This window comes from Megalopta genalis, chromosome 5 (genome assembly GCF_051020955.1).
Source record: "Megalopta genalis isolate 19385.01 chromosome 5, iyMegGena1_principal, whole genome shotgun sequence".
Taxonomy (NCBI): domain Eukaryota; kingdom Metazoa; phylum Arthropoda; class Insecta; order Hymenoptera; family Halictidae; genus Megalopta; species Megalopta genalis.
Window position 1 is genome coordinate 5,106,109 of NC_135017.1, and position 14,312 is coordinate 5,120,420.

At 35.9% G+C, this 14,312-nt stretch overlaps 1 protein-coding gene across 1 annotated transcript; it reads right to left on the reverse strand.

Annotated features, from left to right (window-relative positions):
• Positions 1-84: 84 nt before the first annotated feature.
• crh-BP (corticotropin releasing hormone binding protein) lies at positions 85-13,011 on the reverse strand. The gene is made up of 7 exons (XM_033476767.2): positions 12,618-13,011; positions 2,476-2,566; positions 2,133-2,293; positions 1,809-2,022; positions 1,397-1,575; positions 1,175-1,283; positions 85-801 (listed from the first exon to the last, which is right to left on the reverse strand). The coding sequence occupies exons 1-7, from the start codon at positions 13,008-13,010 to the stop codon at positions 680-682; spliced, it is 1,269 nt and encodes a 422-aa protein (XP_033332658.2). The 5' UTR covers position 13,011; the 3' UTR covers positions 85-679.
• Positions 13,012-14,312: the final 1,301 nt, after the last annotated feature.

Consider the following 14,312-nt stretch of genomic DNA (forward strand, 5'->3'; position numbering starts at 1 on the left):
TGAGCATTTAATTTTAAATTAGTGATAAAAATAAATTGGAGCAACTAATTCCTGTAAGGTACAATTTTAACCAATAAACAGGACTGGAGGAATAATTAACGTTTATTCAGTTAAGTCGTTAAAAGAAATTGGCACGTTTCAATCGAACAGCATCGTTTATAATTTTACACTCTACAAGAATAAAAATTCGAGGCCTTTCTCTAAGGTACTAAAATGTTTTAGCAACTACAGAGAAAAATCTATACATCTACATCGATTATTGAAATCCATTTATCACAAGTTGCACAATATCAAATTATGAATATCTCCGGAAAGGACATCTACATAAAATCATTTCAACATATAGTACGGACTCTAAAAAACATGATCTTTTAAATTAATCTCAGTCATAAATTCAAACGATTAATCGCACTCAGTCACATGAACATACAATGAATCAAGAAGTAATGTTCAATGAAGGTATAATAAATAAAAGTCGTGAAAGTATCTAGACATTGTTTAGAAGGTGGAACTCAGTTTCCAAAATTCGTCGAACGAAAATGAGTATATATATGCATCTATCTCGGTGTGAATGGCTAAATTTTGGGACCCTCGCCGGCTCAAAAGTAACTGCATTCACAATGAGGTCTTGAAACTTCAAGCATCGACGATCGTGTTCTATGATCAAAACCGTTTCGAATTAATTCCTGTCCAGAAACTCGTCTTTGAGCGGCTGGATGTTAACCGTCACAGAGTTGTCGAAGAAACCACTCGATATCAGCCGCACGGAGGTGATACTATACTCTACCACCTCATGGTAGTCTACAATAAAAAAATACCTTTTTATTTCTACGACTTTCATATGTTCACATTCTTAAAGGAGTGAAAAATGTAGGGTACAAAGTTCGAACGTAGTATGTTTGTTAACTTTGTTTCAATTTCTTTCATCCTTCAATCACGTGATCTTTACGAACAATTCGATCAACTAAGGCATCAATTTCTCGGATTACGCAGAGTGATCGAATTATCGAGTATTTCAAGCTGCTTAATTGAATATCAAGCAGCACTTTGATTTCCGGATCTGTCTCATTAAATATTCAAGCCGTTGAGCATCGACAAGTATTTATGAGATGGAATATCGACAAGCACTCAAGTTAATCAGCTTATGATAGCAGAAGTTTATTGATTGTGTTACCGGGTTTGGAGTCTATGCCGCAGATGGAGTCCACCACCTGTACTTTGGTCGTGTCTAGACCGTAGCCGCCGCCAATTATCGCTTGATCGTGCGGGTTCCTCTCGTCGCACTGGAAATAAAAGGTTTCCTGTTCAATGAAGTGTTAATTGGCAAGCGTGCACGTACTCTGGGTGCAGCTATATCGAGTTGCAAAACATTTTCACACATATGCGGGATACGGACTTTCCGCAGAGTCCCGGTCTCGGTTGTGCGACCGGATCCCAGTAAATTGGTAACCCCAACTCCGAGGGCGATTACTTGTACGGTTCCTGGATATAATGCGACGTAGGTGCAATTTATACGTCTTCCGTAATTGCGTAAAGTAAACGGCTCCGTTAGACTCGTTACCAACACATTGCACGCTGGAAACGGGAGAATAATATCCAACGATTAAACAGAATAATTATAGCATTCTGCTAAATGCAACATATTTTGTTATCAAATACTATCGCAGGAATGAAATCGATTCTAGCAAAAGTATTTAATAAAGGAAGTGGTTCTACCGAAGTGACTAAGAATTGCAGGTGTTTCAACGCTTATATGTACGGAGGGTGGGGTGAACGTTCTCCAAAGATCTTCCAGAGCTAATGCTTACGTCTAGGATTTTTCAGAAATCTCGCAAGGACAGTGAATCCTCTCCCGGGCTTCGGTATCCTATACCTGACGACCGCAACGTTCTGCGAACTTACGAAGCTTTTCTTCACACCGATATTTTTACCGCAGAATTCGCTGATCCTCTGCTTTAGGGGTAATCGATGATCCATTTCGCTGGGGAACACTTCGCCGTCCATCTCCCAGCCGTCCAGCGCCTACCGGTTGCAAAAATAAATTGTAGATCAACCCTCGCCCATCGGTGCGTGATAGTTTTTTATACTCTGATAAGAGTTTCGCTGACGTTTTTGTTTATTTTTCAATTTACCGAGATAAGTCCGTGATGCTCGCACGGAACGTCGAAGCTGAGGAAACTGATCTCCACTTTTTGGTCGGGTCCGGCAAGGAAGTGAACGCCGCAGACCTCCTCGCTATCGGTTTTCGATGTGTATATGAAAGCGCCGGGCTCCGTCGTAACGAAAATGCAATCTTGCAAGAAGAAATATTTACTCTTTATCCACAATTAGAAAGATTAACCCTTGTAAAGATAACCGGGCGAACGCTATTTTCTATGCATTTTCTTTTACAATTTTTCATTCAACAAATTTATTAAATGAATATTTGAAATTGCACATTTTAGTTGTCTAAAGAAGGCTTAACATATCTATTACCTGTGATAGGTTTGAAACGTGGGTACGAACTCAAAAAGCCATCTTTATAGTCCATACGGTAAAAATCCTTTGCCAAATGGTCTGCCGTAAGCTGTAAAAAGAACGATGTAATCCTTTTCGTTCTATCTTTTTATCCGTTGACGTATCGACAAGCGGATCCGTCCGTTCATTGAAACGTTCAATGAGACCGCGTTCGTTACGTTTAAAAATCTAGTAAATTATATTTACTCGTTTTAACAGCAAAAGTAATTGTAAAGTTATACTGAAGAAATATCGTTTAAAAATATAAACTGAATGAATATATAATATGCGGCTCAATTAATTTGAAAACCAAAGAAAGCTACACTGACTGTTCAAATTAATTAAACGTAAAATTTGATTAAAAATGTAGAAACCAAAATGTTCACATTTGTCTTTTGTGACTGATGATTAGTTGAGTATTTGTTCTATCGAAGCGTTTTACATCTTATGGTGAAACATTGACTTCTAGCGACAATTTCATTCTGTCATGGAACCTATCTACAAATTTGATCAGTCGATCACCGACGATTCGAAGTGTTTGGGGAAAATCTATTTCCCCGTGGGGCAGTCAATGTGGAAATATCTTCATCGACAGACGGATATTACGGCGTGATTGTCATTGGTAATGTCAATTACTAGAGTCTATGTACAATTGCATGTTTTTATAGAGGGTGAAGAATAAAGACCCAGGTAAAAATATTTTTCGTCTTTAGTAAAATCCTGCCATAGAATTAATCTGAAAAAAATGTATATAATTAAGTACTTTGAATTATTGAATGAACAGGCAAAAGTAACCAAGTTAAAAGATAAATTGTTTAACTTTTCTCCATAAAGTTGTAACGACTGAAATAGTGACAATTTTTATCTTGAGATAATCTATTTAACTGTTATTATATTATTGTATATATATATATATATTATACATATACAACAATATATACTCACTGGACCCGGTCTATGTATATCTTGGAACACCCCCTGTATTACAATAGAATTTTAAAATAAATTCTCTCAGAAGAATTTCATTTTACAGTCTCTTTTATCTCCTCCCACGCGGCATTCTACTTCAATTTTCATTTGCCTACAGGCACTATCCGTTTCGTTTTTATTTTTCCCTAAAAAGACGGAGCACACGTTAATCTCAGTGTCTTCTAATTATACTTATTCGTACCGTATGTGCGTCCGGGAAAAAAATAGAGAATCCTAACGTGCCCTTAAAAACGTTTCCCGCACGTTTCTTTTTCAATTTCAAAATGTCACAAACAGAAGGACCAAGCGTTTTTTTTTTACTTTTAAGTAAAGTCGTGCACTGAGGAGATGAATTCAATATGGCGCTTGTTAATTTCGACAGAGTTTTGCATACGTTTGTCAGTTGCCAGAGAATTTTCGTTTAATAGCGAAACTTCGAATACTAGCAACTCATGAATTTTTTGTAGACATTGACGCAACCTCTCAAAACTCGGCGAGGGTGTCGTTCGTCGATAACGCTGTCGTTGCATCTCTAATAATAATCGTTCACAAGTGGCCGCAAACTGGGCTGCTATGATGTCTATAATGAAAAACAGTGAGAATGACAGAGGATCAATAAAAGAAAGAACAAGCCAATGCTCAGAAGAAAACATTTCTAAAAGAATCCAATTGGAGATGAGTTGCTCTATATAAAATTAAATATTACATAAGAATTGTATATTCTCATTCTATATTATTATATTTATAATATATATAATAATAATAATATAATATAATATATATAATAATAATATATATTATATTTATAATAATATATAATGAGAATATATACAATTCTTATGTAATATTTAATTTTATATCGAGCAACTCATCTCCAATTGGATTCTTTTAGAAATGTTTTCTTCTGAGCATTGGCTTGTTCTTCATTTGGTAAATCTTTTTATTGTTAGTAGCAATTTTAGCAACAATATTTCCGGCTACCACTTCAAACACAGCCCTTGCTTTCATAATTACTGAGGATTACTACTCTGTATAGTGCAACATTCGTTCGCTAATTTTGTACCATCTTCAGGCTTCTCCTGTTTGTAACAAACAATTTTCATTCTTCTATCGTATATTATGTCCTGCGTTTTAATTAAAATACTGGCGATGAAGTAACTTGATACACATACTGAAAAAAGAAAAACAGATCTTTTTAAATGAACGAATTCCGCGGACGACTTTTGTGGCATTTGCGTGGGTACTCCTAGATGCATTAAAAGTTTTCATTGTGGTAATAACCGCGTCGAAAGATTCCTTTACACTGATTGCGCATTCAAATATTATATTTCATGAACGGTATTGGAAAAATAAAGGATAGAGGACAATTTTCAATGCTGGCCACGTCACGAATGACGGCGACAGCACACATGAACCAATTACAATCAGACGCACGTTCGTTCATTTTAGCTGTGACTGCATTACGCCGCGTCGGCATTGTCACATTAATTCCACTTCAACAAAAAATGTGCCACACTCGGAATATTTCATCATAAAAAACCAGGACGAGGGATGTGCATTCTACTTACCGCGGATTTGTATTTCAAAAATAAATGGCGCCCAGAGTGACTCGCGTAGTGCTAACAGGTTCGAGGATAAATAATGATCGAGAATGAATAGATCGATCCTAAATTGAAAAATCGTGTTCCCGTCGTTCCATTGGGACCACTACGGTAGTCAATGGTTTCGAAATGTCCCTGTCCGAAAAGCTGTCTAAAATAACAAATACATTTTCGAATAAGTTCTACTTTCTATTAAATGAAAATTAAACGATGGTTTTAATCGGATAAATTATCTCAATCGGTATTGCCTTAATATTCCGTTTCGTTTGAAATTCTTTAATTCGATATATATATCGACGGCTTTAAGGGGACTTAATAATAATAATATATATATTATTATATAATATAATATTATAATATTAATAATATTATATTATTATTATATTAATATATATTATAATATATTATAATAATAAGATATATTATTTTATATATATATGTATATATATTATTATTAAGTCCCCTTAAAGCCGTCGATACCTTTTAACTGAAATTATTAATTCAAAGTCCGAAAAAGAATTCCTGACACGTGACTGCCACCTGCCAACTTTTTTCAGTATCCTCGCGTAGGATTAAGCGGAACAAAAAACAGCTAATCCGACTTTTTGCAGCCCTCGACCTCGTGAAAATAGAGGGTTCTAACTCGGCGCAAAATGTATTTTCTTTGTAAACTGTCTTTCGCCGATCTCGTTCTATTGAAGGCCACTTTTGACCCCTTATATATCCGGCCGTACCCTTTGAATCGCGCAACAGTCGTTCAATCGACTACCACCACCTGTATGCAGATGTCATTTTAACGCGTGCTATAACCTATTTCCAGGATTGCATTTCTCGGCGCTAAATGGCGGACGACAGGGTCTCCCTGCCCTTGTCCACGGCATAAATACAATTCTGAAAGGAACGCGGCAATATCACTTACGGGAAGCATTTTATCTAACACACCATTGACTCTTTTCATTTTCGATTCTCGGTCCCCGTGCATATACATCGGCGGCCATTCGATGACATAATCTGAAGTAGCCTCTTACCGTTTTACGTGACCCGCGCGCGCGGCAATCGAAAATCGATAATCGTAAGTTGCGGTTTATTTTGATGTTTCAGCCGGCCCAGCTCGATTCGATCATGGGGAGAATATTCGATCGATCGAACACGGTTCGCTGATCCTTTTCACTCTCGCGGCTGGTGCCCGCCGTTTACAATGTAAAATCGTGTTTCGATTAGAGCGAAACTGAATTGGATCGATGATGTTCTCGGCTAGCTAACAGGACCTGATATATTTCGGACAACGATGGCAAGTCTAAAATCATTAAAAATTCGTGGTGAAACTTCTACCACTCGAAGATTTGTTTCATAAAACTTTCATAAAATATGAGCACAATTTTTGCATAAATGAAGACAACTTTTGAACTTTTAAGGTTGTGACCGCTTGCAATTGTATCAATCATTCCAGAGAATATATACTTTGTTAAGCTACGAAATATGATATTACACATTCATATGAAGTTCGAAATGCTTTCAATTCGTCGCAACGATTATTTACTGAAATTTGTAACCTTCTGATTCCGAGAAATGTGACATCTGACATTTTTACTGTACGGACGCACGAACACCGGATCGCAATGTTCGATATTGGTTATTAATTATAATTATTAATATGTACTACCATTAAAAATAGATTATAAATCGACTCGTTTTCAGATTACGCGTTGCCCTAGAAACCGAAGGAGGAAATATCGCTTCGACGATATCAGATTTATTGGAAGAACCATTAGCTGATGTAAATATATCAGGAGATTCTTTATCTGATAGTGATTCCGTATAAATATATCTCGTAATATCTAATTTAGCTTCGTGCTTGCTTCGTTTGGTATTTTTACCTCTTAGCAAATTATGCTATAATATGTATTATTATATATTATATTATATATATAATCTATAATAATAATAATAATAATATAATATTATAATAATATTTTATATATATAATATATTATATATATTATTATATATATATATTATACTAGACCAGCTGAAGATTGAAATGTGTATATATGAAGAAAGTAACAAGTATATCGACGTATAGACATTTTTATATTATCACGATACATACGTACGTATTTTTTCTAGTTAGAAAATAAGGTTGTAAAATGGAACAATTGAAAACGTATCAGTTGAAGATACATTGATAAATAAAATTGATCTTTCATTGGTATAATAGTATTTTCCCGGTAATTTGTTGAAGTGTAATAGCGTGTGTTTGTTGGATTGCAGGAACTATGCGTCGAAGAACTATACACGCTCGTTCAGAATATTCGATTATTACGCGTTAACCAGACAAGCTGTCAGTGATTTATGATCGACAAAGAGCATGTAATCGGGATACAAACAGCGGAACAGCCGTTGTAAATATTTGCTGTGACACGGATTCACCTTGCGACGATTGTTCGAAACTGCGAGCCAAGATTCTCCTCCGGCTGGTTGTTGGGAAATATTAAGAACCGGAAGTACTACTCTTTAGTTGATCCTACCGACCGGCTTCAATATTGACGCCGAGGATTACTATCGTAATCTGTTGACACGTTTAATAGATTATTTACTCGAGAATCGCAATTTAAACAGAAATCGTAATCCTCGACGTCATTGCAACGTTAGTCAGAAGAATAATTAAGCTTAAACGTTGTCGCACCGTTCCGGTAAATAGCGTTGCTGGATATTACATTTTGAAAATCAGTTGTGTCAATTTAATCTCGAAATGTTGGGCACGGAGCAACATAACTGGTCAAATAGATCTCGATGTTCACACAGCAATGTTTTGCGATTATTGAATATTATATTTAGTCCGTTGGATAGGATTGTTATAATTGTGTAAACTACTACCGGAAGTACAACGTTAGTTAACGTAAAACAACTAATGTCGTTACTCGTGTCGAATCTCGTTTCTATATTTTTGTTCTGTTATATTATTTATTTTTGTTCTATATTTTTTTCAACCACGAGACGCTTAATTTAAAAATTCAAAAAATTTTGTAACGTGTACAGAGGGTAGCAGAGGTGCGTCAGGCATTTTTGCAAGCGATTCAATAAGCAAACAAGCTATAGGCGGATCCAAGGGGATTTCTTGACCCTATTGTTCGTTCGAACTATTCGTACCAAAGATTCGTCGCGCTGATTCTGGTACCGTGCAAAAAAGATCGCATATTTACACCGTCCCGTGGTCTGTAACCTCGTCGGATTGAACCTCGAAGTACATTGCCACTCGATTTTTGCGAGTAACTCGAGCGTATAAATTGCGTTTACACTGACAACAAGCAATTCCACTTTACAGGTCGGTAGACCGAACGCCGCCTTCGATAAGACCCGTGGAACGCGCAGTTTCGACGCGTTGCTTTCAGGATCTTCCTTAGAATGAAATATTATCTTGTCACCGTTCGAATGCTCGATTCTTAACGATGCGCTTTTAAGTAAACACAATTTTTATCCGGTCGAGAGTTTACTTTAGAATTAATATATTAGGAAGTTCTGAACCGTTACGCCATTTTTCATAATTCGTACTTCAATTTGTCCTTTATTTTAACCGAACACAGTTTATGTTAATGATAACGTGGTCTAGAAGTTGTTAGAAATTGAACAAATTCGTTTGAACGATATGATAATTTATTATCGAAATGAAGCAGTGAATTATGTTTCCTCGTCGTACTTGTTATCCAAATAAATTTCAGTTGAAAAAATGATGTTCGTTTTATCGTTTGAAAATGATATGATACATTTCGTTATGCATCAACTATAATAATTAAAAAAGAAAACCATAATTGCTTAAAATTGATTTCAATGACAGTAATGTTATGTCATATGATCGTAATTCACTGCTCCATTTTAGGAATGAATTATGATATCCGTCTAGCTTTCGATAAAGATTTTAATTAAGCGCAACGGGCGGTTCGCAAAGAGGTAGCAGTTTTTAATTTGGAAAACATGTTTCTCAACTTCAACGTTAAAGATTATTATGGTGTTTCCTGTTCCAGGTAAAGTGAACGCGGCGGGCGTGATATTTCTCGATCAGGACCGCTTCATAACGTCGGCATTATAAAATCGGACATTTCATGTCGGCGAACCTAATATTTTGGCCACGACACGGGGCCAGAGGTTATTAACGGAGAACCCTTCACGAATAAAAATGTTCGAGAGGACAGTTCCGCCAAGGGAGGAGGCACGATCGCTTCTCCCCGGTGATTTTTCCTGCCAGGAAACAGAGGCCTCCGGATTCTCCAATACTTTCGGTTCAGTATCTACGACAACGTTGATCCTTCGGAGCTCTATCTCATTTCGTACCGGTCTCTCGAAACGAACAGCCAATCTGATTAATGAAGAACTATACGGGATAGCCAGGATTCAGCCAGACGAGATCCAATGAAGTTCTACGACTTGTTGTTCCGGGGGAATATTGAATTTATCCGCGGTTACGTGACTTAACTTTGGCGACACCGAATTTGCTCTTCTAAAAGTATTATAAGCGATTTTTACCTGCGTTGATAATGTAGAAATCTATGGGTATTTGTTTAAATTGATTTGATGGAATTCAGATGAATTGCGACTTTAGTAAATAGATGATTAACGTTACAATGTTATCGTGTATAACAGTAGATTTTTATGATAGATTTTATATAGATAGATTCTGATAGATTCAGAATATAGGATAGATTATATATGTAGTTATTATTAGAGTTTAAGCGAATTCATTATTGTAATACATTATTCGAACAGGTTTTGTTGATACGTTGACAGAACAGGATAGATTATATAGCTGTTGTTAGAGTTTAGGCAAATTCAATATTGTGATTATAATTATTATCTGTATGATTATAATCTATTATGATAGATTATTTAAATAGGTTCGTTGGTATATTAACAGCACAGGATAGATTACATAGTTATTGTTAGGATTTAGGCAATTTTGTAATAGATTATTTAGATAGATTCTGTTGATAAATTAAGACCACATGATAGATTATATTAGCTATTGTTAAAGTTTAGGCAAATTTAATTTTGTAATAGATTATTTAGATGAATTCTGTTGGTAGATTAAGAGCATGGGATGGATTATATAGCTATTGTTAAAGTTTAGATAAATTAAATTTCTGTTGGTAAATTAAGAGCACATGATAGATTATAATAGCTATTGTTAGAATTTAGGCAAATTCAATTCTGTGATAGATTATTTAGATGAATTCTGTTGGTAAATTAAGAGCATGGGATGTATTCTATAGCTATTGTTAAAGTTTAGATAAATTAAATTTCGTTATACATTGTTTAGATAGATTAGATTGACGAAACGGTTAGCTGACTTGTTCGGTTATTGAAATTGACTAGTTTTGAAGGGGTACTGTATATAGGATTATCTAATTTGGCTGCCAAGACAAATTATGGAGATAGATCCTGTAGATAGATTAAGACCTAAGTTAAACTGATTGAATAGATTATGTAATGACTACGGTCGATATGGATATTGCTAGCTATTATGTAAACGAGCTGTATAATCAGTTATGTAAATTAGTATCCCAGATCTGGGTTGCCTTTTAAAGGCTATTGGTAGAAACAGATTTTGTATAGCTATCGAAATTGAGAAGGTAGGTTCTGTGAACTCACAGATGCAGGACTTCTTGAGAATTCAATTAGAAAGCAATTACACGTTGATCCGAGATTTGGATTTCTGAAGATAGATGTTTGACATAGACTACCACATAGTTGACCATAGAATATCATGAAACGATTTAAGGATAAACTGTCGCATTTCCTCGGACAGATTATTCGATTCAAGTGTTACATTTGAGTAATCTATCTCAGATATATATTTCGAGAAATAGACACGTTCGTTAGCACGATTTCGTAGACACCTGAACGGAAGAATTCGACAGCAACAATCGAACAATCTATCCTATATAGTTTCTACCAATGAAGATCGATTTCGTCGAATCGACTGATCAAAACTAAGCTCACAGATAAAGTCACCTGTAACAGTGTCTTCTGTTTTAACGGAACCAGAGGAAACCTGTTTTCGTGGGTGGACAAGGGAAAGGGATATTTGTCCGGGACCCTACGCGTTTCGTTTACTTTGAAGCGTGCCGGTGCAATTAATTGCTATGGCAAAGAGCCGGAAGCGTGTGCATCGACTGGCAAACGAATCACATAGGCTTCATTAGCAACAACTGTTTCATGGTCTTCCTTTCTTTCTTTTTTTCGTTTCCCACTACGATCAATAAAATGTTATGAAAATTCCCACGCCCCACCGATCACGTCACAAATGAAGTTTCAATCGTGTTTTACAAAAGCAACGTTCACTGGTTAATGGAAAACATCATTTCATTCTTGCCGGCGTACCTATAATATCAATTTCCCCCGGGTCCGTCGTTTTTTTAATCGATTATTCTCCGTTCCATCTCGTTCTGGCAAACTCTCGATTCTTAATTAATGAGGAGTTAGCACGATTGTTAATAGAATATTGGTAAAAGTATAAAATTTATTTTGGCAAGATTGAACTTTCAGTGACTTGGACAAAATTATGTTCGGAAAGAATTTTGTGGTATATTTGAAAGTATATTGTATTAAAAATAGAATAGCAAAACTGTGGTTGCGATTGTTTACGAGAAATAGTCTTCATCTAATTAGATGACAAAATGATCTTGTCACTAAAAAATAACACGCATAGGCTTTTTAAATTATATGTAATAAATCATTTATAAATTAAGGATTCATACACAATAACGACTCATAAAATTATACAATGATTCATAAAATTGTGTAATAATGACTCACAAAATTATTTGTAATAATCCATTCAACATTCTTTTATTCTTTTATAAATTCTTTTATTCCGACTTGATAATTGCAAAGTAAATCTTACTGCATAATTAAATGTTAATGGAATGCTAAACGAGTACATCGGGAACACTGAATTAATTGGTTCTAGCTTCCCCTGTTTTAATACTAATCTACTAAAAGCGCCATAATGACTTGTCCGACAATTTATGACTGCAACTTTATATTTTTATAGTATCCCGTTCACCGCGTTCAATAACAGCTACATACATGCTTTTCTAGATAAAGAAGCCTGAATCTGTTTCTAATCTTCGTTAAAGAAAAAGACAAGAATAAAAATCTCTTGATCGTTAAATGAAATCATGTAAAAATGTTCACGAACTCGGTCTCAAATTTTGCTAAACCAAACGAATAAAAATAAACGAGAATTTATTCTCGAGTTTTCGTTAAACGAAATGAATAAAAATAAATGAAAATTTATCTTCGAGTTTTCGTTAAACGAAGTAGATAAAAATAAGTGAGAATTCACTTTCGAATTTTCGTCGGAGAAACTACATAAGAACTTCTATACAAGCGTTAATTAATTGTTCGCGGCAGACTTATATTTTACCCGAAGAAAACGAGTTTTATCAGTCATGCAAGAGCAAACAATCGAAATTCAAAGGAACTGTTAGCCTATTGTCTGAGCAGAGAAAACGGCCAGCGCCAAACAAACCGCATAAAACAGTAGTACCATACCTGTTGCTGATAGTGTTGAAAATCGTTGCTCCCTTTGATTACACCGTTGACGATGTTGAAAAGACCCGTGGCGAGCAGCAGCCACGGCAGCCGGCCAGATGACCCATCCGGAACCATCTTTATCCAAATCGCTAAAGGGAGGTACTGTCGAAGAACCCAAAGAACACGATTTCTACCCTCTTTCTCTCTCTCTTTCTGTCTCTTTCTCTCTCTCTTTCTCTCTCTCTCTCTCTCTCTCTCTTCCTCTTGCTGCGTGAAAATCGGCACCGGGACACTCGGTAGGACGCGCGTCGAGTTCGAGTGCAGGACAAACTGGAGATTGTGTGGCGTCGCGACGCGCGGCGTCCCTCTTATAGTCGCTAGTCCAGCCCGCGATTCGTCCACGCTGCGCATCCCCGAGCGTTTGCTACGTTACTACCGACGATAACGCTGATAACTCGCTTGAATGCTCGGCAGGCCCAAGGGAACGACAAAACAACTGACGGTTACCTGATCTTTTTCAGGATTGGGAGGAACCGAAGGTGAGAGAGGAGTCGTCGCAGCTGGTGCGGACGCAGAAATATACGCGCTGGCGAGGGAGGATCCGCAAATAACAGAAATTACGGGGCTTTAGGCGTAGGGTGTTGAGAGGAAAAAGTGAAATATTTTAAGGGTAGATGGTACTTGCCGAATGGGAAAGAATGTCCTAAAAAGCATGGGTCAACCATGTACAAAAATGAACAATTTGGGTAGAGAAGATACGATTATTGCAGCCTCGCGGGCTTATTTTTACATTCGCCGATTGTCAACAATTATAAAAACGAGGTGCAGGCTCGAATAATTGTATCTCCTCTTCCCAAATTGTCCATTTTTGTTTACAAGCTGAAGGAAAATTGGGGAAAATTTTCTGTATATCTACATTTAAAGTTATGAACATTTTTTTGTCGAAGTTGTAGTACTCAACTTACTTACTTCTAGCGATCAATCATAGTGAAAGAAATCATTCAGATCATGTACAAGTCCTAATGTACATAGCTCAAAAATATGTATGTATATTTGAAGTTATAAGCAATTTTTTGTTGAAATTGTTGAACTTAACTTACTTGTTTTTGGTAATCAGATAACAGTAGAAGACATTTTAGGTGTAGATCACGAAGAAGAAAAGTTCTAGTGAACAGGAAATGTATATATTTGTACATTCAAAGTTATATGTATTTTTCTTGTAGAAGTTATAACGCCCGACTTACTTGCTATTGATAAACAATAATAATAGAAAAAATCCTGTAGAATAATGTAGATCATGTTAAAGGAATAGTAGGATATCCGGCTATTTACGTATCATGATTGATTACCAGAAGTAAGTAAGTTTTTAACTAGATTGCAGATATTTATGCGAGATAAAAGTGATTCGCACGAGTTGCAAGAAACAGGAGCCAAGTAGAGATTTCAATCTTCCTTGAATAAGTTGACTAAGCCGAAACTAAGCATTGAAACTGATGTACTTCTAGTTACTTTATCTATTGCTTTAAATGGCAACCACTCATTTTTCTCAAAATTTATAAAATCTATTATAACAGTGAATATCTATATTTTACCCTGTATATCTGGTGGTCCGGCAAAAGAGTGCAAGTCGAATCTTGGTCAAAGTAATATGAATTATCAATTTCAAAGAAAGAAAAGTTTTAATTTCAACCAATAAGCCTGAAGTCATTTTAA

Bases quoted from the DNA above. Each gene is read 5' to 3' on its own strand.
- crh-BP (XM_033476767.2), bottom strand. From the start codon at position 13,010: ATGCGCAGCGTGGACGAATCGCGGGCTGGACTAGCGACTATAAGAGGG. The intron at 1,576-1,808 runs GTAAGCATTAGC...TCCCGTTTCCAG, and splicing joins ATTTCTGAAAAATCCTAGAC to CGTGCAATGTGTTGGTAACG. The intron at 802-1,174 runs GTAACACAATCA...TTTTTATTGTAG, and splicing joins CGGCATAGACTCCAAACCCG to ACTACCATGAGGTGGTAGAG.